Genomic DNA, 26340 nt, shown 5'->3' on the forward strand with positions numbered 1-26340 from the left:
TATGTATGTAGGCAGCAGCCTCTCCGTGTTGGTGATGTCTGTTTAACAGTCTTGAGATAGAAACTATTTTTCAGTCTCTCGGTCCCAGCTTTGATGCACCTGTATTGGCCTCGCCTTCTGGATGGTAGCGGGGTGAACAGGCAGTGGCTCGGGTGGTTGTTGGCCTTGATGATCTTTTTTGCCTTTCTGTGACATCGGGTGCTGTAGGTGTCCTAGAGGGTAGGTAGTTTGCCCCCCGGTGATGCGTTGTGCAGACTGCACCATCCTCTGGAGAGCCCTGCGGTTGTGGGTTGCCATACCAGGAGGTGATACAGCCTGACAGGATGCTCTCAATTGTGCATCTGTAGAAGTTTGTGAGGGTTTTAGGTGACAAGCCAAATTTCGCTGTTGCGCCTTCTTCACCACACTGTCGGTGTGGGTAAATCATTTTAGTTTGTCTGTGATGTGTGCGCCGAGGAACATGAAACTTTCCACCTTCTCCACTGCTGTCCCATCGATGTGGATAGGGGGGTGCTCCTTCTGCTGTTTCCTGAAGTCCACGATCATCTCCTTTGTTTTGTTGACGTTGAGTGAGAGGTTGTTTTCCTGACACCACACTCCGAGTGCCCTCACCTCCTCCCTATAGACTGTCTCGTTGTTGTTGGTGATCAAGCCTACTACTGTTGTGTTGTCTGCAAACTTGATGATCGAGTTGGAGGCGTGCATGGCCACACAGTCATGGGAGAACAGGGAGTACAGGATGGGGCTGAGCATGCACCCTTTTGGGGCCCCAGTGTTGAGGATCAGCGAAGTTGATATGTTGTTTCCTACCTTCACCACCTGGGGGCTGCCCGTCAGGATGTCCAGGACCCAATCGCACAAGGTGGGTTTTAGACCCAGGGCCTCAAGCTTAATGATGAGCTTGGAGGGTACTATGGTGTTGAATGCTGAGCTGTAGTCAAAGAACAGCATTCTTACATAGGTATTCCTCTTGTCCAGATGGGATATGGCAGTGTGACGGCAATTGCATCGTCTGTGGACCTATTGGGGCGGTATGCAAATTGCAGTGGGTCTAGGGTTACAGGTAAGGTGGAGGTGATATTATCCTTGACTAGTCGCTCAAAGCACTTCATGATGACAGAAGTTAGTGCTACGAGACGATTGTCATTCAGTTCAGTTACCTTTGCCTTCTTGGGTACGGGAACAATGGTGGCCATCTTGAAGCATGTGGGGACAGCAGACTGGGATAGGGAAAGTGTTACATTGTTTCCAGACTGGCAAATTGATTGATCTGCTGCATACTGGCTGCAATTTGATTTGTTCACACAGGCAGCCCAATTCTTTAATTGTTTCCACTAATTCTTCTTTTGACCGATCACATCAGATCAATTCACATTAGAGCTTTTTCAGATCTGATTGGCCAAGAGACCAATTAGTGAAAAAGATCAGAATTGGGCTGCCTGTGTGAACCCAGCCTAAACGCATGCCACTGTACCATCAGACGTACATCTTCGAAAGCATTGTACAGCAACATTCTATCTTTCTTTGTGCGTTCTGAAACTAATTAGACCTAATTCTGGAGAAAAATAAAATATTGAGTTTGCGAAGTTGCTGCTTTAGTTACAATTCTTTATGAAGAGTAAGGTGAGGAGTTTTGCCCAGAATCAAAAGATAATTATAAACTGGATGGTTCAAGCCCTGAATGCTGAATGGCTGCCAGCCGTGATATATCAGACCATATACCATTTATTTTTATGATCTAATTACGTTGGTAAACAGTTTATAATAGCAATAAGGAACCTGAAGGGTTTGTGATATATGGCCAATATACCAAGGCTAAGGGCTGAATCCAGGCACTCCGAGTCGCAAGTAAGAACAGCCCATGGTATATTGGCCATATACCACACCCCCTCGTGCCTTATTGCTTTAACATCACACTTTTTTTAATGACAAGGCAGAAATAGATTACTGTTTGGAAATTAGCCAAAATAGGCACTTTCCAAAGGAGACGTGGATTTATTCTCAAATGGTTTATGTGAAAAGCAGTAGGCTCCAATTAATATTTTCAAGAGCTTTGATTCAACTTGATCATGTCATTGGAGCAGTAGGTCTAGTCGACACTAAAATGGACCACATGATTCTGATCAACATGGTCAGAGAACAGGAGTAGCCAGAGCACAGTAAGACTCAGCCCTCCCCTATGTGTGAGAGAGAAAGAGTGAGAAAGAGACAGCAAGCGAGCCCTGGGGAGCTCGTGCATCAGAAGAGCAGCCTCCAGGAGCGAACCAGGGGTCTCACCGACTGAAGCCCCAGTAGTACCGGAGAGAAACGAATACGTCACCGAGGGAGTCAACTCTTCCAAGGTAAACTAGCCCAAACTAAACCAGCCAGTCGGTTTTGCGGAAATGAATGATGATGAATGAACTTATTTAATATTTTGTAGAGCATAGCCCACAGGAATTATGCATATGTTTGTCTCTGTGTGAATGTATTTAAACTTTTTTAGAGCAAACGATTTCACCAACTGTTAGCCAAGTTAAATTATATTCCACGATAGACCATCAACGGAGTTGAGCGAAGACGAGTGAAGACGCGAGTGGGCGGACTGGAGCTCGGAAGTTACATATATATATATATATATATATATAAAAAAAAAATTAATAAAAAAACGACGTATTTCAACAACCCCAAAAATAGCCCACATTTACACAGGACAAAAGCAGTATTTTAGAAAAATACAAAAATATGCATTTTATGTGATGTCGAAGCCCACACTAGATGTAGCGCAACTCCGTTGATGTGAAGTACAGTACATCGTGGAGTTTAGTTTTACTTGCCTACCAACTGCTGTGTCTTCAGCAAGTATAAAACAAACACGTTTTGACGTTAGTTCAGTTCAATAGTCTACTATCTATTTGTGGGTGTGGTTGATATGCTTAGCTCACTCGCAGGAAAGCAGAACATACACTTTCTTTCCCCCCAGCAGCTGCAGTCTGTAAAATGTGTTTAGACTTACTGAGCAGAGCTACTACCTTTGCCCCAGGCTGTGGAGGTCTGTTATGAATCCTGACTTTCTCTCTCCATCCCCAACTCATTTCTCCTCAGTAGAAGTTCTAAAGCCTGATGAGTCATGTAGGACTCAACTATTCTTTTCAGTCCTATACTCTTGAGTATGTTAAATGGGGACTGAACTGTGAACAAAGAGACGGTTGTAGTATAGTTTTTCTCTGCCATTTCAGTCTGTACCATGTCTTTCGGTGTTATTGCCTGAGAACACCCTCACACCATGCCAGTCACACCACACCCTCCGCTAACATTGGGTTGGTGTTGTGGTTCGAGTAGGTAGCTGATTGTTACAGACTAATGTGACGCTCGCTCCATTATTTATTTATTTAACTAGGCAAGTCAGTTAAGAACAAATTCTGATTTACAATGACGGCCTGGCAAAAGGCTTCCTGCGGGGACGGGGGCTGGGATTTAAAACATAGGACAAAACACACATCACGACAAGAGAGATAACACTACATAAAGAGAGACCTAGACAACAACATAGCATGACAACAACATGGTAGCAACACAACATAGCAGCAGCACATGGTAGCAGCACAAAACAGTGTACAAACATTATTGGGCACAGACAACATCACAAAGGGCAAAAAGGTAGAGACAACAATACAGCCGTGGGCTCCCGAGTGGCGCAGCGGTCACTACAGACCCTGGTTCGATTCCAGGCTGCATCAAAACCAGCTGTGATTGGGAGTCCCATAGGGCAGCCCACAATTGGCCCAGCGTAGTCCAGGTTAGGCCTTCATTGTAAATAAGAATTTGTTCTTAACTAATTTGCCTAGTTAAATAAAAATTAAATAAGTGTGCAAAGCTGTCATCAAGGCAAAGGGTGGCTACTTTGAAGAATCTAAAATATATTTTGATTTGTTTAACACTTTTGGTTACTACATGATTTCATATGTGTTATTTCATAGTTTTGATGTCTTCACTATTATTCTACAATGTAGAAAATAGTAAAAATAAAGAAAAACCCTTGAATGAGTAGGTGTGTCAACTTTTGCCTGGTACTGTAAGTGCTTTACACCACTGCCTAAAGGACTCTCAGAACATGATTAACAAGATTCTCTGGTCTGATGAAACCAAGATTGAACTGTTTGGCCTGAATGCCAAGCGTCACGTCTGGAGGAAACCTGGCACCATCCCTACGGTGAAGCATGGTGGTGGCAGCATACTGTGGAGATGTTTTTCAGTGGCAGGGACTGGGAGACTAGTCGGGATCAAGGGAAAGATGAATGGAGCAAAGTACAGAGAGATCCTTGATGAAAACCTGCTCCAGAGCACTCAGGACCTCAGACTGGGGGCGAAGGTTCACCTTCCAACAGGACAATGACCCTAATCACAGCCAAGACAAACACAGGAGTGGCTTCAGGACATCTCTCTGAATGTCCTTGAGTGGCTTAGCCAGAGCCCGGACTCGAACCCGATCTCACATCTCTGGAGAAACCTGAAACTAGCTCTGCAGCGATGCTCCCCGTCCAACCTGACAAAGCTTGAGAGGACCTGCAGAGAAGAATGTGAGAATCTCACCAAATACAGGTGTGCCAAGCTTGTAGCGTCATACCCAAGAAGACACAAGGCTGTAATCTCTGTCAAAGGTGCTTCAACAAAGTACTTGGTAAAGGGTTTGAATACTTATGTAGATGTGATATTTCACTTTATTTTTAATTTTTTTATAAACCTGTTTTTGTTTTGTCATTATTGGGTATTGGGTGTAGATTGAGGGGGGAAAAACAACAACCATTTAATACATTTTAGAATAAGGCTGTAATGTAATAAAATGTTATGTCAAGGGGTCTGAATACTTTCCAAATGCACTGTACAAAGAGTGAGAGAGTGATACATGATGAGTGTGGGATAGAACAAAGGGTAGTATGGAGAAGTGAGACAGAATTAAAACAAACAGGCAGAGCAAATGAGATGAAGTGTATGTGAAAGAGGGGAGAGAAAGAGAGAGAATGAGAGCGATAGAGATGAATATGGAGGGGACCTCTGTAGTAGTAGTGATTTTGACATGTGGAGATAATGTTTCCTATCAGGACAGAACCCAATAGTCCCCTTCTTAGACAGAACCCACAGCTAGGCTGGCCACATTCCATTCATACTCCTAGTCCCCTTCCCTAATTCCTACTCCCTCAGATCTGCAAGGAATATACACACTGCTCAAAAAAATAAAGGGAACACTAAAATAACACATCCTAGATCTGAATGAATTAAATATTCTTATTAAATACTTTTTTCTTTACATAGTTGAATGTGCTGACAACAAAATCACACAAAAACAATCAATGGAAATCAAATTTATCAACCCATGGAGGTCTGGATTTGGAGTCACACTCAAAATTCAAGTGGAAAACCACACTACAGGCTGATCCAACTTTGATGTAATGTCCTTAAAACAAGTCAAAATGAGGCTCAGTAGTGTGTGTGGCCTCCACGTGCCTGTATGACCTCCCTACAACACCTGGGCATGCTCCTGATGAGGTGGTGGATGGTCTCCTGAGGGATCTCCTCCCAGACCTGGACTAAAGCATCCACCAACACCTGGACAGTCTGTGGTGCAACGTGGCGTTGGAGCGAGACATGATGTCCCAGATGTGCTCAATTGGATTCAGTTCTTGGGAACGGGTGGGCCAGTGCATAGCATCAATGCCTTCCTCTTGCAGGAACTGCTGACACACTCCAGCCACATGAGGTCTAGCATTGTCTTGCATTAGGAGGAACCCAGGAGGAACCCAGGGCCAAGTCTCACAAGGGGTCTGAGGATCTCATCTCGGTACCTAATGGCAGTCAGGCTACCTCTGGCGAGCCCTCCATGTGCCCCCCAAAGAAATGCCACCCCACACCATGACTGAACCACCGCCAAACTGGTCATGCTGGAGGATGTTGCATGCAGCAGAACGTTCTCCACGGCTTCTCCAGACTCTGTCACGTCTGTCACGTGCTCAGTGTGAACCTGCTTTCATCTGTGAAGAGCACAGGGCGCCGGTGGCGAATTTGCCAATCTTGGTGTTCTCTGGCAAATGCCAAACGTCCTGCACGGTGTTGGGCTGTAAGCACAACCCCCGCCTGTGGACGTCGGGCCCTCATACCACCCTCATGGAGTCTGTTTCTGACCGTTTGAGCAGACACATGCACATTTGTGGCCTGCTGGAGGTCATTTTGCAGGGCTCTGGCAGTGCTCCTCCTTGCACAAAGGCGGAGGTAGCAGTCCTGCTGCTGGGTTGTTGCCCTCCTACGGCCTCTTCCACGTCTCCTGATGTACTGGCCTGTCTCCTGGTAGCGCCTCCATGCTCTGGACTCTACGCTGACAGACACATCAAACCTTCTTGCCACAGCTCGCATTGATGTGCCATCCTGGATGAGCTGCACTACCTGAGCCACTTGTGTGGGTTGTAGACTCCGTCTCATGCTACCACTAGAGTGAAAGCACCGCCAGCATTCAAAAGTGACCAAAACATCAACCAGGAAGCATAGGAACTGAGAAGTGGTCTGTGGTCCCCACCTGTAGAACCACTCCTTTATTGGGGGTGTCTTGCTAATTGCCTATAATTTTCACCTGTTGTCTATTCCATTTTCACAACAGCATGTGAAATTTATTGTCAATCAGTGTTGCTTCCTAAGTGGACAGTTTGATTTCACAGAAGTGTGATTGACTTGGAGTTACATTGTGTTGTTTAAGTGTTCCCTTTATTTGTTTGAGCAGTGTAGTTGTAAGTAGTACCGTGACAGCTCCATCTAGACCTCCAGTAGACTAAGTCCAACCAGTAGCGGTGGTTGACTGAACTGCATACAGTATTCCTGTAGTGAGTGAATGAATTACATTTTTATTTTTGTGTCAAATCACCAGTTGGAAAACCCAATGCTTATGGGATTAATTGACACAGAAACAAACTTTACAATGATTGACTGTGATAATTCAGTGATAATTCTTCTTCCTGTAGTCTCTGCAGTGTGCATCACATAAAAAGTAAAAAGTAAATAACAATACAATTCTATACATAATAATAATGAAGTTTATCCAAACAAGTAGTGTATACTGAACAAAAATATAGACGCAACATGCAACATTTTCAAAGATTTTACTGGATGTGGAGGTCCTGGTCTGGCACAGTTACACGTGGTCTGTGGTTGTGAGGCCGGTTGGACGTACTGCCAAATTCTCTAAAAAAGCACCGTTGGAGGTGGCTTATGGTAGAGAAATGAACATAAGATTATCTGGCAACGCCTCTGGTGGACACTTCTGCAGTCAGCATGCCAATTGCAACCTCCCTCAAAACTTGAGACATCTGTTGCATTGTGCTGTGTGACAAAGCTGCACCTGTGTAATGAATCAGCTACTTGATATGCCACACCTGTCAGATGGATGGATTATCTTGGCAACTGAGAAATGCTCACTTAGAGGGATGTAAACAAATTTTATTTCAGCTCATGAAACATGGGACCAACACTTTAGATGTTGCATTTATATTTTTGTTCAGTGTAGTTTGTACTTTTAGCTGTTGTGAACCGACTACTCCCTTCACCTCTCTTTGTCTATGGTAAACTCTGTGTGTGTGTGTGTGTGTGTTCTGTCTCTAATAGGGTTGTCAAACACTAACATGATTACACTACCTAGCTACATCCCATAAGCATCTCCATGACTACAAGAGAGTCCTGCTGACTGTCTGACCAGTGAACAGCAGCAATTTGTGTGTTTAGCAGACGGACAATGGTAAAAAACTTCAGACTGTAAAAGCCCACTATGCTAAAAGGTCTGGTAACCTCTGATCTAACATTGGAGTTGGGAGCTGGTTACTCCCAGTGATCCATTGGTAAACTAGGAGTGTCTGTTGTGTGTATGTGTCACGTGACTGGAGACGTATGTTGTTATGGTGTAACGTGCTGTGTGTGTTGAAAAAGAGGATATCCTTGAACAACGGTGGTTCTTTTTCTCTACTTTCAATGGGAGGAGTCAGTGTAGAATGTAGATAATGGGTCTCTGTCACTCTCACACACCACACAGACATACACACACACACACACACACACACCCTTCTCTTGTTTGCCCTCTTCTGGGCATAAATCTGATAGACTCCCCACCAGAAAAATGTAGCCTTTAAGCTACGGTAACCACCATTCACAGGCTGCTGAGAGGAGGACAGCTCATAATAATGGCCTGAACGGAGCAAATTAAATGGCACCAAACACATGGAAACCATGTTTAATTTATTTGATAACATTCTCCTCCAGCTATGACCACGAGCCCGTCCTCCCCAATTGCGGTGCCACCAACCTCCTGTGCTACCATTATCAATATCAGGTTTTTAAATATCAAGTGGCTGAGGTAGTGGCAATGAGCGCGCAGGCCCCCATCTTGGCGCTGTAATTTTGTCATGGAGCTGAGAGAAAAGGTTGCAGTTTCAAGCTAATATCCAGCCATTCTATGCATTTTCCCATGACTAATTCAGCGTTCTTTTGTTCAGACATAATAGCAAAATCAATACTGCTAAATTCATTGTTTTTATTCTCCCTGATTACCTACCTTTTATGTAGGGGACTGGTAGTTCTCTCTTATTTATATACATATAATGTTATAGGTCCCTTATCATTTCTACATGCTTTGTCTGGTATTAGTCGTTTAAGTTTACACAAAGTGTTTTTCCTTCCAGAAAATATAATTTTTTACACTGTTTGGACTTGTTTGTCTGTAACTGTGTGTGTTCCAGGGAGATGGTTGTGTCGTATGAGAACCAGTGTTTTGCTGCTGTGTGTGTGTGTGACAGTGTATGTGTGTGTGTTCCAGGGAGATGGTTGTGTCGTATGAGAACCAGTGTTTTGCTGCTGTGTGTGTGTGACAGTGTATGTGTGTGTGTTCCAGGGAGATGGTTGTGTCGTATGAGAACCAGTGTTTTGCTGCTGTGTGTGTGTGTGACAGTGTATTTGTGTGTGTTCCAGGGAGATGGTTGTGTCGTATGAGAACCAGTGTTTTGCTGCTGTGTGTGTGACAGTGTATGTGTGTGTGTTCCTGCAGGGTGATGGTGGTGCCATTTGAAGGACAGGGCTATTCCTCCCTGCGTAAGAAGTGCCAGCAGCATCGGGTCCTGTTTGAAGACTCTGTGTTTCCGGCTACAGACCAGTCTCTGTTCTACAAAACGAACAGCATAGGAACCATCACCTGGAAGAGACCTAAGGTACCACACACTGACGGGAGGGGTGTGTGTGGGGGGGAGTTAAAGGGCAACTCCGCCACTTTTCAACCTCATATTCATCCTCTTCAGCACCAAACCAGTGTCTACATGATGTGAAACCAGTGTGTTTCTATGATCTGTGGTTAAAAAGAGAAGAAAGGTCCTAAGATAAAAGCTGTCACCACTTGGTAGGATTAAAAGTCAAAACAAAGAGTTTCTAACCAGAGGGAGGGTATTTTCTTGTTCCCCACATCACCGTGAATTCTCATAGTGTTTGAAAATCACAGTTTTGAAGAGTCCATGTTATCGCAGAAATGGACTCAACCGCACGATTGCCCGGCCATCCCGTCTACAGTGAGCGGTTCATTATTTTATTTGTACGGTAATTCTATTTTCATGACTGTCTTCATCCATAACTGTCGGTTACATGGTTATACAGTAATTGTGCCAGTCCCAGAGTTAAGGTGTTTGAATAAGCATCTGACTGAGAGTTTGTTTATTATCTCACATGTGTAAGAAGGAAATGGGTCAGGGAAGGAATAGAGGATGAAATGGAAGAAATGTTCCTCTCTATGAACCCTTCAAATGGTGTGTGGGTACATTAATATCAGGTGACCAGTAGGAGAGGAAGTAGTTAATATCAGGTGACCAGTAGGAGAGGTACTAGTTAATATCAGGTGACCAGTAGGAGAGGTACTAGTTAATATCAGGTGACCAGTAGGAGAGGTACTAGTTAATATCAGGTGACCAGTAGGAGAGGTACTAGTTAATATCAGGTGACCAGTATGTTATCACTGCTGATAGATAGAAACACTATTGCAAACACACACACACGTCCTGGTTGCGCAGCACTGAGCTGTATCAGGAGCTAACGTGGCGTTGACTGTCTGAACACAGGAGAAGAGAGAGAGAGAGAGCAGTCCGTCCAGTGGGAGAGGGATAAAACAAACAGCGACACTGGTGACAACCAACAGTACCTTCTGTCTGTTCTGCTTCACATCCGTGTGTGTCTACTGTTCCGATATTCATCTGTTACAGTACATGCCGCTCCCATGATATGTTCTACTTTCTTTATACTCTGCTGTTATTCTACAGCTGTGGTTACAGTCCAGGTAAGGGAGGGTGTAACAGCAAGACTGGTTGGACCAGTAAATAAAGCCTTGGTGTAAAGGTATTACTCATAGATAATATATCTATTGTATTCATGTTTTTCCTCCAGCCTTGCTCCAACACAGCAGCTGATCAAGCCCAAGGCAAAAGGTTACTTCTCACCCAGTGAGATTCCTCAGGAGGGCCCCCTGGCTCAGAGAAAGCGCGGGTAGGGTGTGGCGGTGTGTGGTTAGAGCAGCGAACCATGGAAAGGGTTGAGAAAAGAGCCACTCTACAGTGTGTTAGACTTACTGATCTTCTTTGGGAGTGTACCAGAGGTTTTTATCCCCAATGTCTTTCACAAGACCTCTGATCCCCCTGTTAACCTCTAGTTATAGTAGTGTCTAGTACAGTCCCAAAGAGTAGCTTAGTGTGGTCAGGCCTGCTTCTTCTCTTCCTCCTCCTCCTCTGGTCCTGCTCCAGGGCCTACATCACCACCCCACCCTGGTACTGTCCTCCTAGGGCTGGGCAGTGTACCGTATTTTACGATATACCAGTATTGATGCACGGACGGGTTTGGGTTTTTACTTTACCTTCTATAACGGTATTTGAATGTTTGGTTTGTTAAATGTGATACGCCTGGTGTACCATTTTCATGGTTTACTTTGCTACTTGAGTCATATCTCTCCTCTCTCTTCTCTCTCTCTCCATGCCACTTTCCACACAGACCTAGCCCCACCCTCTGTCACTCAAGGAGCACATTTCTTGTTCCTCAACCACGAGACACTTGCGTTCAGTCTGCATGATCAATGCAGCACATGCAACAATGTTGATGACAACGATGCTATTTTCACTTAGCTTCTTATTATAAATCAACTAGCGTTCTATAATTACACTATTAGTTTGTGTTTCTTACATCTGCCAACAGCTAGTTTGCATTTTCTTAGCAAGTTGGGCCTAAATCTTGTTAGCCGCTAATGCAAATCACTAGCTAGCCAATAAATACTGTACTGAGTCAGAGCAAATGTAATTAGCAATACAGCCTGATAATACCAGTGATGGTGTAGACCTAATCAGCATGTATCTTCTAAATCAAAGAGGAATACGCAAAGCAAGAATTTTAGCTATATGAAGTAGCTAAGAGAAAACATTCCATGTAGCTAAAGATTATAGGGTCTCCTAGGAAACACTTATCAACACTTTGGTTCCTTGCCTGTCACAATAACAACACCTTCCTGGCATTTTAATTTGTTTTCATGTCAAACAACACTGTATTCAAAGTTCCCGCTATTATATTCTAACTATAGAATTAGAATAATCATTATTTCCATGATTCCAACAGTTCACCCAAGTGTTTTTCTGTAAATCGCAAGTCAATTTGCAGGTCTAGATTGTTTGCCCATATCATGCAGCCCTGCGTTGCCGCAGTATGGAAATGATCTCAAATGAGTGCCGGAAATGGATGAAAATGCAGAAAATTATTCTTGATTCAATTGAACAGTATAAAACAATCAGAATGGAGAAAGACTCTATGTGTTGCCACCCTAGGATCACTCACTACTCATAAAGCACCGTAGGATCACTCACTACTCATAAAGCACCGTAGGATCACTCACTACTCATAAAGCACTGTAGGATCACTCACTACTCATAAAGCCTTCTAGGATCACTCACTACTCATAAAGCACCGTAGGATCACTCACTACTCATAAAGCCTTCTAGGATCACTCACTACTCATAAAGCCTTCTAGGATCCCTCACTACTCATAAAGCACCGTAGGATCACTCACTACTCATAAAGCACCGTAGGATCACTCACTACTCATAAAGCACCGTAGGATCACTCACTACTCATAAAGCCTTCTAGGATCACTCACTACTCATAAAGCACCCTAGGATCACTCACTACTCATAAAGCCTTCTAGGATCACTCACTACTCATAAAGCACCGTAGGATCACTCACTACTCATAAAGCACCCTAGGATCACTCACTACTCATAAAGCACCCTAGGATCACTCACTACTCATAAAGCACCCTAGGATCACTCACTAATCATAAAGCCTTCTAGGATCACTCACTACTCATAAAGCCTTCTAGGATCACTCACTACTCATAAAGCACCGTAGGATCACTCACTACTCATAAAGCACCCTAGGATCACTCACTACTCATAAAGCACCCTAGGATCACTCACTAATCATAAAGCCTTCTAGGATCACTCACTACTCATAAAGCCTTCTAGGATCACTCACTACTCATAAAGCCTTCTAGGATCACTCACTACTCATAAAGCCTTCTAGGATCACTCACTACTCATAAATCCTTCTAGGATCACTCACTACTCATAAAGCACCCTAGGATCACTCACTACTCATAAAGCACCCTAGGATCACTCACTACTCATAAAGCCTTCTAGGATCACTCACTACTCATAAAGCACCCTAGGATCACTCACTACTCATAAAGCCTTCTAGGATCACTCACTACTCATAAAGCACCCTAGGATCACTCACTACTCATAAAGCACCCTAGGATCACTCACTACTCATAAAGCACCCTAGGATCACTCACTACTCATAAAGCAAATGTACAACTTTTATTATTCAAAAACATAAAATACAGTCTAAAAAATAAAAACTGTTTATATGATATTTTGGCCATATCGCCCTGCCCTATGTCCTACCACACGTTGCCTAGAGAGGCTGTTCTCTGCTGGGGCTGAGGGAAGGAGCGGATGGAAAAGGGACTTAATGATCTGTGGTTCTAGGTGACACTTGGGACCTCTATGTTCCCATTTGGGCCCTGGTCGTAGTTAGCGCACTATATCGTGTGGAAGTTGAGACGCACCCAGACTGTTGGGAAACCCTCCCTCCCTCCTGCCATTAGTGGTCAGCTCAGAGAGAGCAGCACAGCCACATAAAACAGTCTCTGAGTGTCATTAATTAACAAGGATAGAGTGATGGATGGATGGATGGACAGAGGAGAGGAAGAGATCTTTATCACTAATGGTTTTCTTGGCTTCTACTCAGATGCATCTCAGAAACTTGTTCTTTTGACTGTTGATTTAGAATTGAATTTTAATTGGGGAAAGGGGTGGTTAGCCTAATATCCTGTCTCATTTCTCTTGTTTGCACCCCCCCCCCCCTCTTTCTCTGTCTTCTGTCCCTCTCTCTCTCCTACCCTCCCCTCTGTGTGTTAATCCCATGTTGTCCCCTCCTCCCTTCATCATTTCATTTAAATGTACAATTTGATACAAATGCACATAGTCAGACTGCACTGAACTCGAATTCACATGAGACATTCCTTAGTATTGTAAATCTAGCTTTAACCCCATGTTGTCTCTTCTCTATAGGAGCTGTGTGATAACCCCATGTTGTCTCTTCTCTATAGGAGCTGTGTGATAACCCCATGTTGTCTCTTCTCTATAGGAGCTGTGTGATAACCCCATGTTGTCTCTTCTCTATAGGAGCTGTGTGATAACCCCATGTTGTCTCTTCTCTATAGGAGCTGTGTGATAACCCCATGTTGTCTCTTCTCTATAGGAGCTGTGTGATAACCCCATGTTGTCTCTTCTCTATGGGAGCTGTGTGATAACCCCATGTTGTCTCTTCTCTATAGGAGCTGTGTGATAACCCCAAGTTGTTTGTGGATGGTATCAGTGCTCATGACCTCCTCCAGGGCCAGCTGGGGAACTGTTGGTTCGTAGCGGCCTGCTCCTCCCTGGCATCCAGAGAAACTCTGTGGCAAAAGGTAAGGATCCCTGACCGTCTGCATGTAGTGTGTTTGTTTGCCTTGGGTGTGTGACAAGCATGAACACACACACACAGAATGACTTGGAGTTTATTATCATTTCCGACTCCTATTTGGAGGAGTGGCTTGTTTGTTTTTGTGTTCGTGTGTGTGTGGTGGTGTGGCCCTTCTGAGATGGCAGTGTGTGTTTTTTCCACTGAGTTCACAGTGAATCATTAGCATTAGTCCCACTGGTCTCAACGTTTTGTGTTCAACTTTCCACCACTTTTCACCAGCTCCTTACCCCTGTCTCCTTACCCCTGTCTCCTTACCCCTGTCTCCTTACCCCTGTCTCCTTACCCCTGGCTCCATACCCCTGTCTCCATACCCCTGGCTCCATACCCCTGGCTCCTTACCCCTGTCTCCTTACCCCTGGCTCTTTACCCCTGGCTCCTTACCCCTGTCTCAATACCCCTGTCTCCATACCCCTGGCTCCTTACCTGTCTCCTTACCCTAGTCTCCTTACCCCTGGCTCCTTACCCCTGGCTCTTTACCCCTGTCTCCATACCCCTGTCTCCATACCCCTGTCTCCTTACCCCTGTCTCCTTACCCCTGGCTCTTTACCCCTGGCTCTTTACCCCTGGCTCCTTACCCCTGGCTCCTTACCCCTGGCTCCTTACCCCTGGCTCCATACCCCTGGCTCCATACCCCTGGCCCCATACCCCTGGTTCCTAGTGTGAAGGACGTCACTGTGTTGCTAATAGGTTCACCTTCTCTATTGTGCCTATCCGTGCAATGGCTCAGAATAGTAGTCCTTCGCTTCACATGCACACATGACTGCCCTGCTTGACAATGAAAAGGTACCAATTGGGCAGCGCCATTGGTGATATTTTAAGCTGTGGACTGATGTTACTGGCATGATATAACTCCGTACCCCTACCTCACTAAACCATCACATCACAGAGAGGGCTCTGATCTTTCATCTGAAACAATTGAGCAGGTTTATTATGTTTCTCCATTTCCTGAACAACAGAGGATCACTGAGAAAACAGCTGCTGTTGGGTTGGAGAGCGTATTTCACTCCAACGACAGAGCTGGCAGGAGAGCGCTAAACGGACCGGTCTGATGAAGAGATCTAAGCATTTTCTGTTCATTTCCCGGATGATTCTACATGTTGAAGTGCGACTGTTAGTCGACAGCCAGAAGGTGGTCTACTGCACACAACCAACGTTCATTATGGTGGGTCTTCCTCTTAACACAGGCTCTCTGCCCTCGAGCTGGGACTGTTTCCCAACCTAGTCACCGGTACTGTGTTAGTCCGCTGAGCTGAAACCTCAGGCGAGGTCACTTGTCCTAACTAAACTACCTCTGTTACATCTGCACCATCATGACTGTTATTATTAGCGCCCAGGGAATACATTATTGTTGGCGTATGTGTGTATGTGTATGTGTGTGTGTGTGTGTGTGTGTGTGTGTGTGTGTGTGTATGTTTGGATTAATTAATGGTTGTTTAGTCCCGGTGTTTAACGACATGTTCTATCAAGAGTCAGTAACGATGTGTTCTAGAAGCAGCTCGTTAACACAGAGATGGTGTTATTAATTGGACCAAACTGTACTTTCCTACTGTCCCCTCTACCCCAACACACACACACACACACACACTTATTAATCCACTGGGAGGGTGCTGCTATAATAATGTGCTCCGGATCACTCTCATTAACTCTGTCTGTCTCTCTCTGTCTCTGTCTCTCTCTCTCTCTCTCTCTCTCTCTGTCTGTCTGTCTCTGTCTGTCTCTGTCTGTCTGTCTCTCTGTCTCTCTCTGTCAATCTCTCTCTCTCTCTCTCTCTGTGTCTGTCTGTCTGTCTCTGTCTGTCTCTCTCTCTGTCTCTCTCTCTCTCTCTGTCTGTCTGCCTGTCTGTCTCTCTCTCTCTCTAAAGTGTTACATTTGCCTTCTGGTATGTAGTCTACCACTTGTGTGTGTGTGAGAGAGAGAGGGAGGGAAAGTGTGTGTATTGATTTCCCTATGAATGAACAGCAACCGTAGCTACTGTATCCTGAGGCTAAGCCATGTCTGTCCTGTTCCCTGTCCTGACCATTAACACAAACACAGCAGGACAGAGTACCTACAGCTCTTTATTGGACAGCAGTAGATGACATGGCCAGTTTACAGTATATTGTTGTGATATTTCATGCAAAGTGAATATGGTTGAAGTTACATTGCAGCATTGGTTCTCTAATATACCCTATAAAGAAGGATCAGAACAAGCTATTCATATCATTCCGGTTTTAAATATAAATATACAGATAACTGCCAAAATAAAATAAACACTTGGGTAATAAGGGATACAAAGTATATTGAGAGCAGCTGCTTCCACACAGGTGTGATTGCTGAGTTAATTAAGCAATTAAGATCATACTTAGTCATGTATAAATTCTGGAGCGGCTGAGACAGCGTTTTCCACCACCATCAACAAAACTTCTCTTGGAATTTCTCTTGGAAGAATGGTGTAGCATCCCTCCAATATAGTACCAGACACTTGGAGAATCTATGTCAAGGCGCATTGAAGCTGTTACAGTGGCTCATGGTGACCCAACGCCCTATTAAGACACTTTATGTTGGTGTTTCCTTTATTTTGGCAGTTACCTGTATCTATAGTTTGAATCTGCAGCCTACTGTGTAACGACTTTACCTTCAAAACATGGTTTCTAGCCGCTTGTTGACTGACATGCATAGATAGATAGCTAGATAGATACTCAGGAAGGAAGTACACACACGCACACACAGATGAGAAATGGGACTCAGTGTGTGTGGGCGGGGGGCGTAAAGAGAAGGATAGGAGTGTAGACTGGTCCAAACTAGACTGGCTGTAGTAGAAGGCATTCCCTTAGAATGGAGAGAGGGAGACTAGAGGAGGAGTAGAGGGAAGCAGTTAAAGGGATACTTCGGGGTTTTGGGAATAAGGTCCTTTATCTACTTCCCCAGAGTTGGATGAACTTGTGGTTACAATTGTTATGTCTCTGTGTTCAGTATGAAGGAAGATAAATGTAGTTTCACGAGCCAGTGCTAACTAGCGTTACCCATAGACTTCCAGTCATTGCCCGAAAGCTAGTTAGCATCGGCTCGCAAAACTACCTCTATCTTCCTTCATACTGGATGCAGAAAAGTACACACTTTGGTATCCAGAGGGCCTCATTGCCAAAATCCAGAAGTATCCCTTTAAGGTTTGTAGGTCAGGCCTGATTGAACTCCATGGAGATGCTGACCTTGTCAGCCTCCGCCCCCTCCTTGAAGGCAAGCAGGAAGTACATGACCTTGCGGACCTTTGCCATCTCCGCGATTCGCTCCCCAAACTCCTGGATGTCCGCCTCCAGACACTTGAGGGGCGTGTCCTCCGGGTCACCAGCGTTCCGCCAGAATGTTCCGACGGGTTCAAGAAGCTGCCGGGTCATCAGGTGTGTGAGGTCAGGGGTCCAGAGCTGGGAGATCCCTGTGATGGTCACTCTGCCATGACCAATCAGAGACACCGACCAGTGGACGAACGTCAGCTTCTGATTGGAGAAGTCCAGACGGTAAACAGCCTCGTGGGGGAGGAGCAACCGCTCCCCGTCCTGTCGCTTCTGACCGCTCCGCTGCAGGGACTGGACACGCAGCCGCATTACCTAGTAACAATAATAACTATATTAATAATGTAATCATAATACTATAATATAACTGCACTTCTGACCGCTCCGCTGCAGGGACTGGACACGCAGCTGCATTACCTAGTAACAATAATAACTATATTAATAATGTAATCATAATACTATAATATAACTGCACTTCTGACCGCTCCGCTGCAGGGACTGGACACACAGCTGCATTACCTAGTAACAATAATAACTATATTCATAATGTAATCATATTATAGTAATACTATAATATAACTGCACTTTTGACAACTCTGCTGCAGAGACTGGACACACCTGCGAATCACATTGTAGAATAATAATACTTTTATAATAGTATAACTATAATATGCTGGACGTATTGGATACTCAGACGCAGATCCCATTCAGTACAAGTCGACTCCTGAAAACTGTCCGTTTGTCAGTAAATAGGTTACTTTGTTTTTGTTTTTTTTACCTGCTTTTCTCCCCAATTTCGTGGAAGCCAATTGGTAGTTAGTCTTGTCTCATCTCTGCAACTCCTGTACGGACTCGGGGGAGGCGATGGTCTAGAGCCATGTGTCCCCCGAAACACGACCCAACCAAGCCGCACTGCTTCTTGACACAATGCCTGCTTAATCTGGCAAACTTGCAACCAACTGAACCATCGATTTGTGCTATTTCAATCACCAACCTCGTCTTAACCACATCTCAACCTCATCTCAACCTCATCTCAACCATGTGAACAGTCTTACCTCAGTGAGGGAAGTGTCCTTTGCAAAGCGTAGCTCCATGGCTGAGCCGTGCGAGGGGGCCGCGGCCGGGTCTGTGCCTGTCTGAGAGCTCATCTTTCTCTGCTGGGGAGGGAACTAGGCCTGCCTGTCTGTCTGTGTGTGTCTGTGTCTGCAGATAGTTTCTCTCTGTTCCTCTCCACCTCTGTCTCTGTCTCTTATGCCATCTCTTTCCCAGAGGGTAACATGGTTGAGTTGGTTCTCTGGTTGGGACTATTGATTGTGTGGCATGTACAGTGAGGGAGGGATGGAGAACAGAAGGGGGAGGGGGGAGGAGGGAGTGTGTGGTGGCGCTAGGCAACAGGAAGTGATGACATCAGAAGAGGAACCAGGGATTTTCCTGATGGCTTCTGGGAGCTGGTTGGTCATAGCTGGATGGGCTGGTTATTAATATACCCGGGCGGGCGGGCGGGCGGGCTGTCTGGCTGTGTGTGTGTGTGTGTGTGCGCGTGCCATTGTCTGTTTGTGGTGTGTACATTTTGGTTTGGTTGTTATGATGCACTAGGTGGTTGCTTGTTAGCTGTGATTTTTCTGATTTGTATTGAGCAGATAGTGAGAGAGACTGGTAGTGGGGAAAGTTAGAGAGCGATTGTATCAAAGGGCAGTAGGCCGGATTTGAACCCATGACCATACTAAAGACGTGTGCCGGAGGCTGCAGCATTACCTCTAGACCAGCCAGGCCATGCAGCTGTGACGTGTTCTGAGCATCTTATCTCTCTCCCAGGTGATCCCAGACCATAAGGACCAGGAATGGGATGAGGACAAGCCAGAGTCTTACGCCGGAATTTTCCACTTCCGCTTCTGGCGCTTTGGAGAATGGGTGGATGTTGTCATTGACGACCGGTTGCCCACTTCGAACGGCAACTTGGTGTATTGTCACTCCAATGACAGCAACGAGTTCTGGAGCGCTCTGGCGGAGAAGGCCTACGCCAAGTTAGTACTATAGATGGACTGTTGTGTTTGTGTAGGATGTGTTGCTTTTGCTGAGTGTGTGTGTGTGTTTGTAGGATGTATGGGTGTTACGAGGCATTGGATGGGGGAAACACAGCGGATGCGTTGGTGGATTTTACGGGTGGCGTCTCGGAGCCCTTGGACCTACTGGAGGAAGGGTTGAGTACGGACAAGGAGAAACGCTCAACGCTGTTCGACAGAGTCCTCAAGGTCCACAACAGAGGAGGCCTCATCAGCGCCTCCATACGGGTATAACACACAAAGATGCACGTGCGCGCGCACACACACACACACACACACACACACACACACACACACACACACACACACACACACACACACACACACACACACACACATACACATACACACATACGCCTAGAATCCTGACTCTTCAACCCTCCCTGCAGGCGGCCAGTTCAGCAGAGATGGAGGCTCGTCTGGCCTGTGGTCTGGTGAAGGGTCATGCCTACGCTGTGACAGACGTTAGAAAAGTCCGGCTGGGCCACGGCCTCATGGCTTACTTCAAGTCAGACAAACTCACAATGATACGACTCCGAAACCCCTGGGGAGAGAAAGAGTGGAACGGTGCCTGGAGCGACAGGTAGGTTTTAAAATGTTATTTACCTTTAGTTATACAACAAGTCCTATTGAGGTCAGAAGACCTCTTTCACAAGGAAGACCTGGCCTGGTAGTGGGCGAGAAGAGTGTGTGCAGAGGTGCCAATTGGGAATGACAGTCGCCATATCCTAGCTAGCTCAACACCAACAATTTAAAATAGGCTACGAAAATCATTCAAATCCCGAATTAAAAGGCAAATGCTATTTAGTGGCGTTAACCTTCTGACTTTAGGACCATGTGGATACCTGGGAGCGGGAGGGAACGCTATTTGTATGGCTGGCTGGCTTTATGGAGAGCAGAAGGCAGACATTTTACGTGCCCCCAACCGATTGTGTTTTATGTTTTTTTTTTATCTGCATTGATTATACGATGTACCGGCATGATAGAACAGTGGCGTCTGGTAAGACAAGGGGCGGCGGACTATGTATTTTTGTACAATAACAGCTGGTGCATTATATCTAAGAAAGTCTCAAGCTATTGCTACCCCGAGGTTGAGTATATCATGATAAGCTGTAGACCACACTACCTACCGAGAGAGTTCTCATCTGTATTCTTCGTAACTGTTTACATACCACCTCAGTCAGAGGTTGGCACTAAGATAGCATTGAATGAGCTGTATTCCGCCATAAGCAAACAAGAAAACTTGCGGAAAACTTGCGGTCCCCGGCTCCTAGTAGCCCCGGCTCCTTAAATCAGTTTTACGAAATTTCTATCAGCATGTTAAATGTACAACCAGAGGGAAAAGAACTCTGGACCACCTATACTCCACACACAGAGATGCATACAAAGCTCTCCCTCGCCCTCCATTTGGCAAATCTGACCATAATTCCATCCTCCTGATTCCTGCTTACAAGCAAAAATTAAAGCACGAAGCACCAGTGACTCGATCAATAAAAAAAGAGGTCAGATAGTACATACCCCAACCAGAAGCCATGGATTACAGGCAGCATCCGCACTGAGCTAAAGTCTAGAGCTGCCGCTTTCAAGGAGCGGGACTCTAACCCGGAAGCTTATAAGAAAAATCCCGCTATGCCCTCCGATGAACCATCAAACAGGCAAAGTGTTAATACAGGACTAAGATCGAGTCATACTACACCGGCTCTGACGCTCATCGGATGTGGCAGGGCTTGCAAACCATTACAGACTACAAAGGGAAGCACAGCCGAGAGCTGCCCAGTGACACAAGCCTACCAGACGAGCTAAACTACTTCTATGCTCGCTTCGAGGCAAATAACACTGAAACATGCATGAGAGCACCAACTGTACAGGAATACTGTGTGATCACGCTCTCCGCAACCGATGTGAGTAAGATCTTTAGACAGGTCAATATTCAGACTGATTACCAGGACGTGTACCGCGAGCATGCGCTGACCAACTAGCAAGTGTCTTCACATTTTCAAAAACTCTCCCTGTCTGAGTCTGTAAAACCAACATGTTTTAAGCAGACCGCCATAGTCCCTGTGCACAAGAACACAAAGGTAACCTGCCTAAATGACTACCGCCCCGTAGCACTCACATCTGTAGCCATGAAGTGCTTTGAAGGCTGGTCAGGGCTCACATCAACACCATCATCCCAGAAACCCAAGGACACTCCAATTTGCATACCGCCCTAACAGATCCACAGATGATGCAATCTCTATTGCACTCCACACTGCCCTTTCCCACCTGGACTAAAGGAACACCTATGTGAGAATGCTATTAGTTGACTACAGCTCAGCGTTCCACACCATAGTGCCGTCAAAGCTCATCACTACGCTAAGGACCCTGGGACTAAAGACCTCCCTCTGCAACTGGATCCTGGACTTCCTGACGGGCCTCCCCCAGGTGGTAAGGGTAGGTAACAACACATCTGCCACGCTGATCCTCAACACAGGGGCCCCTCAGGGGTGTGTGCTCAGCCCCCTCCTGTACTCCCTGTTCACTCATGACTGCACGACTCCAACACCATCATTCAATTTGCAGATGACACAACAGTGGTAGGCCTGATCACCAACAACAACAAGACAGCCTATAGGGAAGAGGTCGGAGACCTGGCCGTGTGGTGCCAGGACAACAACCTCTCCCTCAACGTGATCAAGACAAAGGAGATGATTGTGGACTACAGGAAAAGGAGGGCCGAGCGCGCCCCCATTCTCATCGATGGGGCTGCAGTGGAGCAGGTGGAGAAGTGGAGAAGCTCCTAAACAGCTTCTACCCCCAAGCCATAAGACTCCTGAACATCTAGTCAAATGGCTATCCAGACAATTTGCATTGCCCCCCTCCACTCTCCACACCACTGCACTCTTTGTCATCTATGCATAGTCACTTTAATAACTCTACCTACATGTACATACTACCTCAACTAACCGGTGCCCCCGCACATTGACTCTGTACAGGCACCCCCCTGTATATATTGTTATTTTTTACTGCTGCTCTTTAATTACTTTGCGAGAGTGAAACCTCTCACTTTGCCTCTTCCTCTCTGTGGAAAGCACATCGATGCATTTGCAGGGAACAGCGTGACATTTTTCAACACAGAACAGCTGTAGTAGATGGCTTTGGCTCGGTAACTGCTGTTTGACTTGACATGCAACTAAACTAGAGTTGTAATCCTGGTACTGAGCTAGTGCGTAGCAGGCAGCTAATACTGGAGTAAATGTAGCTTTTTTTTGCTGCTCTCCAAATAGAATTTTACCGTTTTAAATAGTTTAGAAATCAGTAAATGAGCTTCGATAAATAGTTTTTTAAAATAACCCCAGATGGGGGTGTCGTGATCGGTTCCTGACTCACTGCTCCCTCTGCTGGTTGGGAGAGGGTGTGATTGATGTGATGGTTCATTCCTCTTAGAATGTTTGTTTCATTAATATCCTGTATCATAGGAAAATTCCAAAAATGATCTCGGCACCAAAAGGTCTTGGGGAAACTGTCCATCTGAGCCTCTGATGTTCATGTCTCAGAACCTTGAGTCCCCTACTCTATCAGTTCTGTTCTGGTAGCATTATTTCACACAGAACACCCTTCAGAGAAACACTGTGAGCGATAGAGAACCTCTCTGCAACAACTTCTCTCTCTCCTCTCTCTCTCAGCTCAGAGGAGTGGGGGAAGGTGAGTAAGAGTGAAAGAGAGAAGATCGGAGTGATTGTGCAGGACGATGGAGAATTTTGGTGAGTTCTAACCCTTAACCTATGACATCTAGCCATGACCCCTAACCTTTCCTCCGCACGGCTGAGAAAATGGATGGCCATAGAATGAAGCCTGATGACTTCCCTTTCCCTCCCCTCCCCTCAATCCCCACCCAGGATGACATTTGATGACTTCTGTCAGTACTTCAGTGATTTGATCATGTGTCGTCTGATCAACACTTCCTACCTGTCTCTTCACAAGACCTGGGAGGAGGGCTCTCTAAAGGGCGCCTGGCGGAACCATGACGACCCGCTCAGCAACCGCGCCGGGGGCTGCACCAATAACAAACACACTTTTGTTCAGAACCCACAGGTAGGGGTAGGGATGGGGGGAGGGTGCGTGTGTGTGTGCATTGATTTATAGGACTGGTGTGTGTGTGTGTCTCTCCCTGCAGTATGTGTTCAACGTCAAGAAGCCAGAGGATGAGGTGCTGGTATGTCTACAGCAGACAGACAAGAGAGCCAGACCTAAAGAGGGGAAGGGAGAAAACCTGGCTATAGGCTTCGAGATACACCGGGTGAGAGGTGTTATTCATGTGTTCCTTCAAATGAATGTATGTGAAAGTCTTATTCATGTGGTCATTAAAATGATTGTGTGTGTAGGTGGAGTTGAACAGGCAGTACCGTATGCACACTCGGCAGCAGAAGGTGTGTGGGAGTGTGTACATCAACTCCAGGTGTGTGTTCCTACGCTGTTCCCTGAAGGAGGGTCGTTACATTGTCATACCCACAACCTTTGATCCCGCTCTGGAAGGAGACCTGTTGTTACGCATCTTCACTGACGTCCCCGCCGACTGCAGGTACACTCACTCACACACTCACTCACTCACACTCACTCACACTCACTCACACTCACTCACGCACTCACTCACACACTCACTCACTCACACTCACTCACACACTCATTCACTCACACTCACACTCACTCACACACTCACTCACTCACTCACTCACACTCACACACTCACACACTCACACTCACACTCACTCACTCACACTCACTCACACTCACACTCACTCACACTCACTCACTCACACACTCACACTCACTCACTCACCCACTCACTCACTCACTCACTCACTCACTCACTCACTCACTCACTCACTCACTCACTCACTCACTCACTCACTCACTCACACACTCACTCACTCACTCACTCACTCACTTACTCACTCACTCACTCACTCACTCACTCACTCTCCTCATTATCTTGCCCTCTCTCTCCCCCCATAGAGAGTTAACCCTAGATCAGCCAGCCCAGACGTGTTGGTCAGGACTGTGTGGCTTCCCTTCCCTGGTCACTCAGATTCATGTCCACAGAGCAGATGGACTGGCTGGACAAGACTCTGACGGAGGTATACAAACCTTTCTTCTCTCCCTTCTCCGTCTGTTCCCCTTTCTTCTCTGGTCTGGTCCTTTTCATATCTTCTCCACTCTTCTCCTACTGACAGTCTGTATGTATGTGTTGCAGCGTCAGACCCATATGTGATCATTCGTTGTGAGGGGGAAAAGGTTCGTTCTCCGGTCTATAAAAACACCCGCAGCCCAACCTTTGACACCAAGGCTCTATTCTACAGGAAGAGAACTAACCAGCCTATACTGATAGAGGTGAGGAGACTGAGCAGGGGGGTGGAGTTAAAGTAGAGTGAACATCACCATTTGGGTTGTTTCAATAAGTAACAGTTCTCTCAATTAAAGTCAGTACTTCTTCATTCATCATTCCAGGTGTATAACCACAACGTGTTGATGGATTCCTTCCTGGGTCAGGTCAGTTTGACCTCTGACCCAGGCGACCCCCAGCAGGTTACCGTCCACCTGAGGGACAAGGGTAATCACCAAGACAACGACCTCCCAGGCACGCTCACCGTCTCCATGGTGACCAGCAACATTCTCACTAACATCTGACTAACCATCAATCAATCACCAATCTATCAATCAGTGCCTTACTCCCTCCGTCCAATATGAGAGAAGAGCGAAACAGGTGCCAGTAACAGAGTATATGATTGGTCAAGAGGTCCCTTCTGTTTCCATATGTGCTGGAATTGGCAGTATACATGATTACACTGTTCAATATGAACATCATCACTATATGTACTGTATATACTAACTATATGTTTACAGTTTATGTATCTTTAAAGTTGTATTGTTTTGCCAAAGATTTGATCATAAATATCAATTAATTTGCCATTAACCTTATCTGATGAGGGACCAAAGTTAGGATTCCAGACTGTATTGTGTTGGTTTTTACGGAGTGTAGTACTAGCCCTGGCCACATGGGGGCAACAGAGGACATTTAATCTCCTAGTTCTCCTTTCTCATCTAATAACCACTTTACCTTGTGCATTACAGATATATAAATACTTGTTGTGTATTTCAGCTGTATATGTTGTCCTGTTTACATTTATTTACATGGTTTAGTTTTACATTTCAGTTGGCTTTGTACTAGTCTCTTTCAAGTAGCTGAGTTGGTTCTGGGTGCTGAGAGTAGTTACGGACATTTTTATTCTTTAGGGGAGACATTGTTCAAGTTATTTTTGTTAATAACTTTATAATTAAACTTAAAATATATATATATATATTTCTGTCGGTTGCTCTACTTTTATATCATGTTGATTTTCCAGTGGGAGGCCCAATACAGTAGACAGACTAGATTCACTAGAGGAGAAGAGAGATTAAGCTACAGTTTCTAGCCAACACTGTCACTCTTACATTCGACTCTTTACTCAAACACTCAACTCCTCCCTTCATTCCCTTCTTTCTCATTCCCATTGTACTCTTATCATGTTGTATTACCTCCAGTTACTACAGTGCCATGTAGATCATGTTTCAAATCATATCACATTTATCTATAACATTCTCGTCATCATGAGGACTTCCTAACACTGTCATAAGTGTCATAAACAGTCATAATGCCAGTCTCTGTCATGGTGGTGGGTCCTTGTTAGAGAAGGACTGGTTCATCTGAGCAGGCTTGTTTCTTATCTTTATAAGTAAAGGTTTATGATATTTTAATGTACCGCAGGGTGATTTAAAGGCTATTTAATGATTTAGTGTTATACTTCTCTGTTTATTTCTCTTTAAACCTGTTGGCTGGTTTCAATCAAATGTATACTGTATTAAATAGTTAAAACACTGTC

The 26340-nt window shown here is 45.3% G+C and overlaps 2 protein-coding genes across 3 annotated transcripts; one reads left to right on the forward strand and one right to left on the reverse strand.

Annotated features, from left to right (window-relative positions):
* The first annotated feature begins 1940 nt into the window (after nucleotides 1-1940).
* LOC109904823 (calpain-5-like) lies at nucleotides 1941-26340 on the forward strand. 2 transcript variants are annotated; one of them, XM_031790715.1, is made up of 14 exons: nucleotides 1991-2342; nucleotides 9056-9215; nucleotides 13922-14053; nucleotides 15066-15271; nucleotides 19194-19402; nucleotides 19477-19669; nucleotides 19831-20024; nucleotides 23107-23184; nucleotides 23320-23515; nucleotides 23598-23720; nucleotides 23806-24002; nucleotides 24437-24558; nucleotides 24675-24811; nucleotides 24929-26340. In XM_031790715.1, exons 4-14 carry the CDS (start codon nucleotides 15158-15160, stop codon nucleotides 25106-25108), a joined length of 1743 nt encoding a protein of 580 aa, XP_031646575.1. In that variant the 5' UTR covers nucleotides 1991-2342; nucleotides 9056-9215; nucleotides 13922-14053; nucleotides 15066-15157; the 3' UTR covers nucleotides 25109-26340. The 2 variants fall into 2 exon arrangements, with proteins under 2 accessions (XP_031646574.1, XP_031646575.1); XM_031790714.1 differs by lacking the exon at nucleotides 15066-15271 and having other exon boundaries at nucleotides 1941-2342.
* Nucleotides 16149-18693, reverse strand: LOC109905634 (olfactory marker protein-like). The gene is made up of 2 exons (XM_031790716.1): nucleotides 18434-18693; nucleotides 16149-17693 (listed from the first exon to the last, which is right to left on the reverse strand). The coding sequence occupies exons 1-2, from the start codon at nucleotides 18524-18526 to the stop codon at nucleotides 17265-17267; spliced, it is 522 nt and encodes a 173-aa protein (XP_031646576.1). The 5' UTR covers nucleotides 18527-18693; the 3' UTR covers nucleotides 16149-17264.

This window comes from Oncorhynchus kisutch, linkage group LG15 (genome assembly GCF_002021735.2).
Source record: "Oncorhynchus kisutch isolate 150728-3 linkage group LG15, Okis_V2, whole genome shotgun sequence".
In the NCBI taxonomy this organism is placed as follows: domain Eukaryota; kingdom Metazoa; phylum Chordata; class Actinopteri; order Salmoniformes; family Salmonidae; genus Oncorhynchus; species Oncorhynchus kisutch.

Excerpts from the sequence above, each read along its gene's own strand:
- LOC109904823 (XM_031790714.1), top strand. The coding sequence starts at position 9,060 with ATGGTGGTGCCATTTGAAGGACAGGGCTATTCCTCCCTGCGTAAGAAG. Across the intron at positions 23,516-23,597 it reads CTTTTGTTCAGAACCCACAG|TATGTGTTCAACGTCAAGAA; the intron begins GTAGGGGTAGGG and ends CTCTCCCTGCAG. Across the intron at positions 24,812-24,928 it reads ACCAGCCTATACTGATAGAG|GTGTATAACCACAACGTGTT; the intron begins GTGAGGAGACTG and ends TCATCATTCCAG.
- LOC109905634 (XM_031790716.1), bottom strand. The coding sequence starts at position 18,526 with ATGAGCTCTCAGACAGGCACAGACCCGGCCGCGGCCCCCTCGCACGGC. Across the intron at positions 17,694-18,433 it reads AGGACACTTCCCTCACTGAG|GTAATGCGGCTGCGTGTCCA; the intron begins GTAAGACTGTTC and ends TATTGTTACTAG.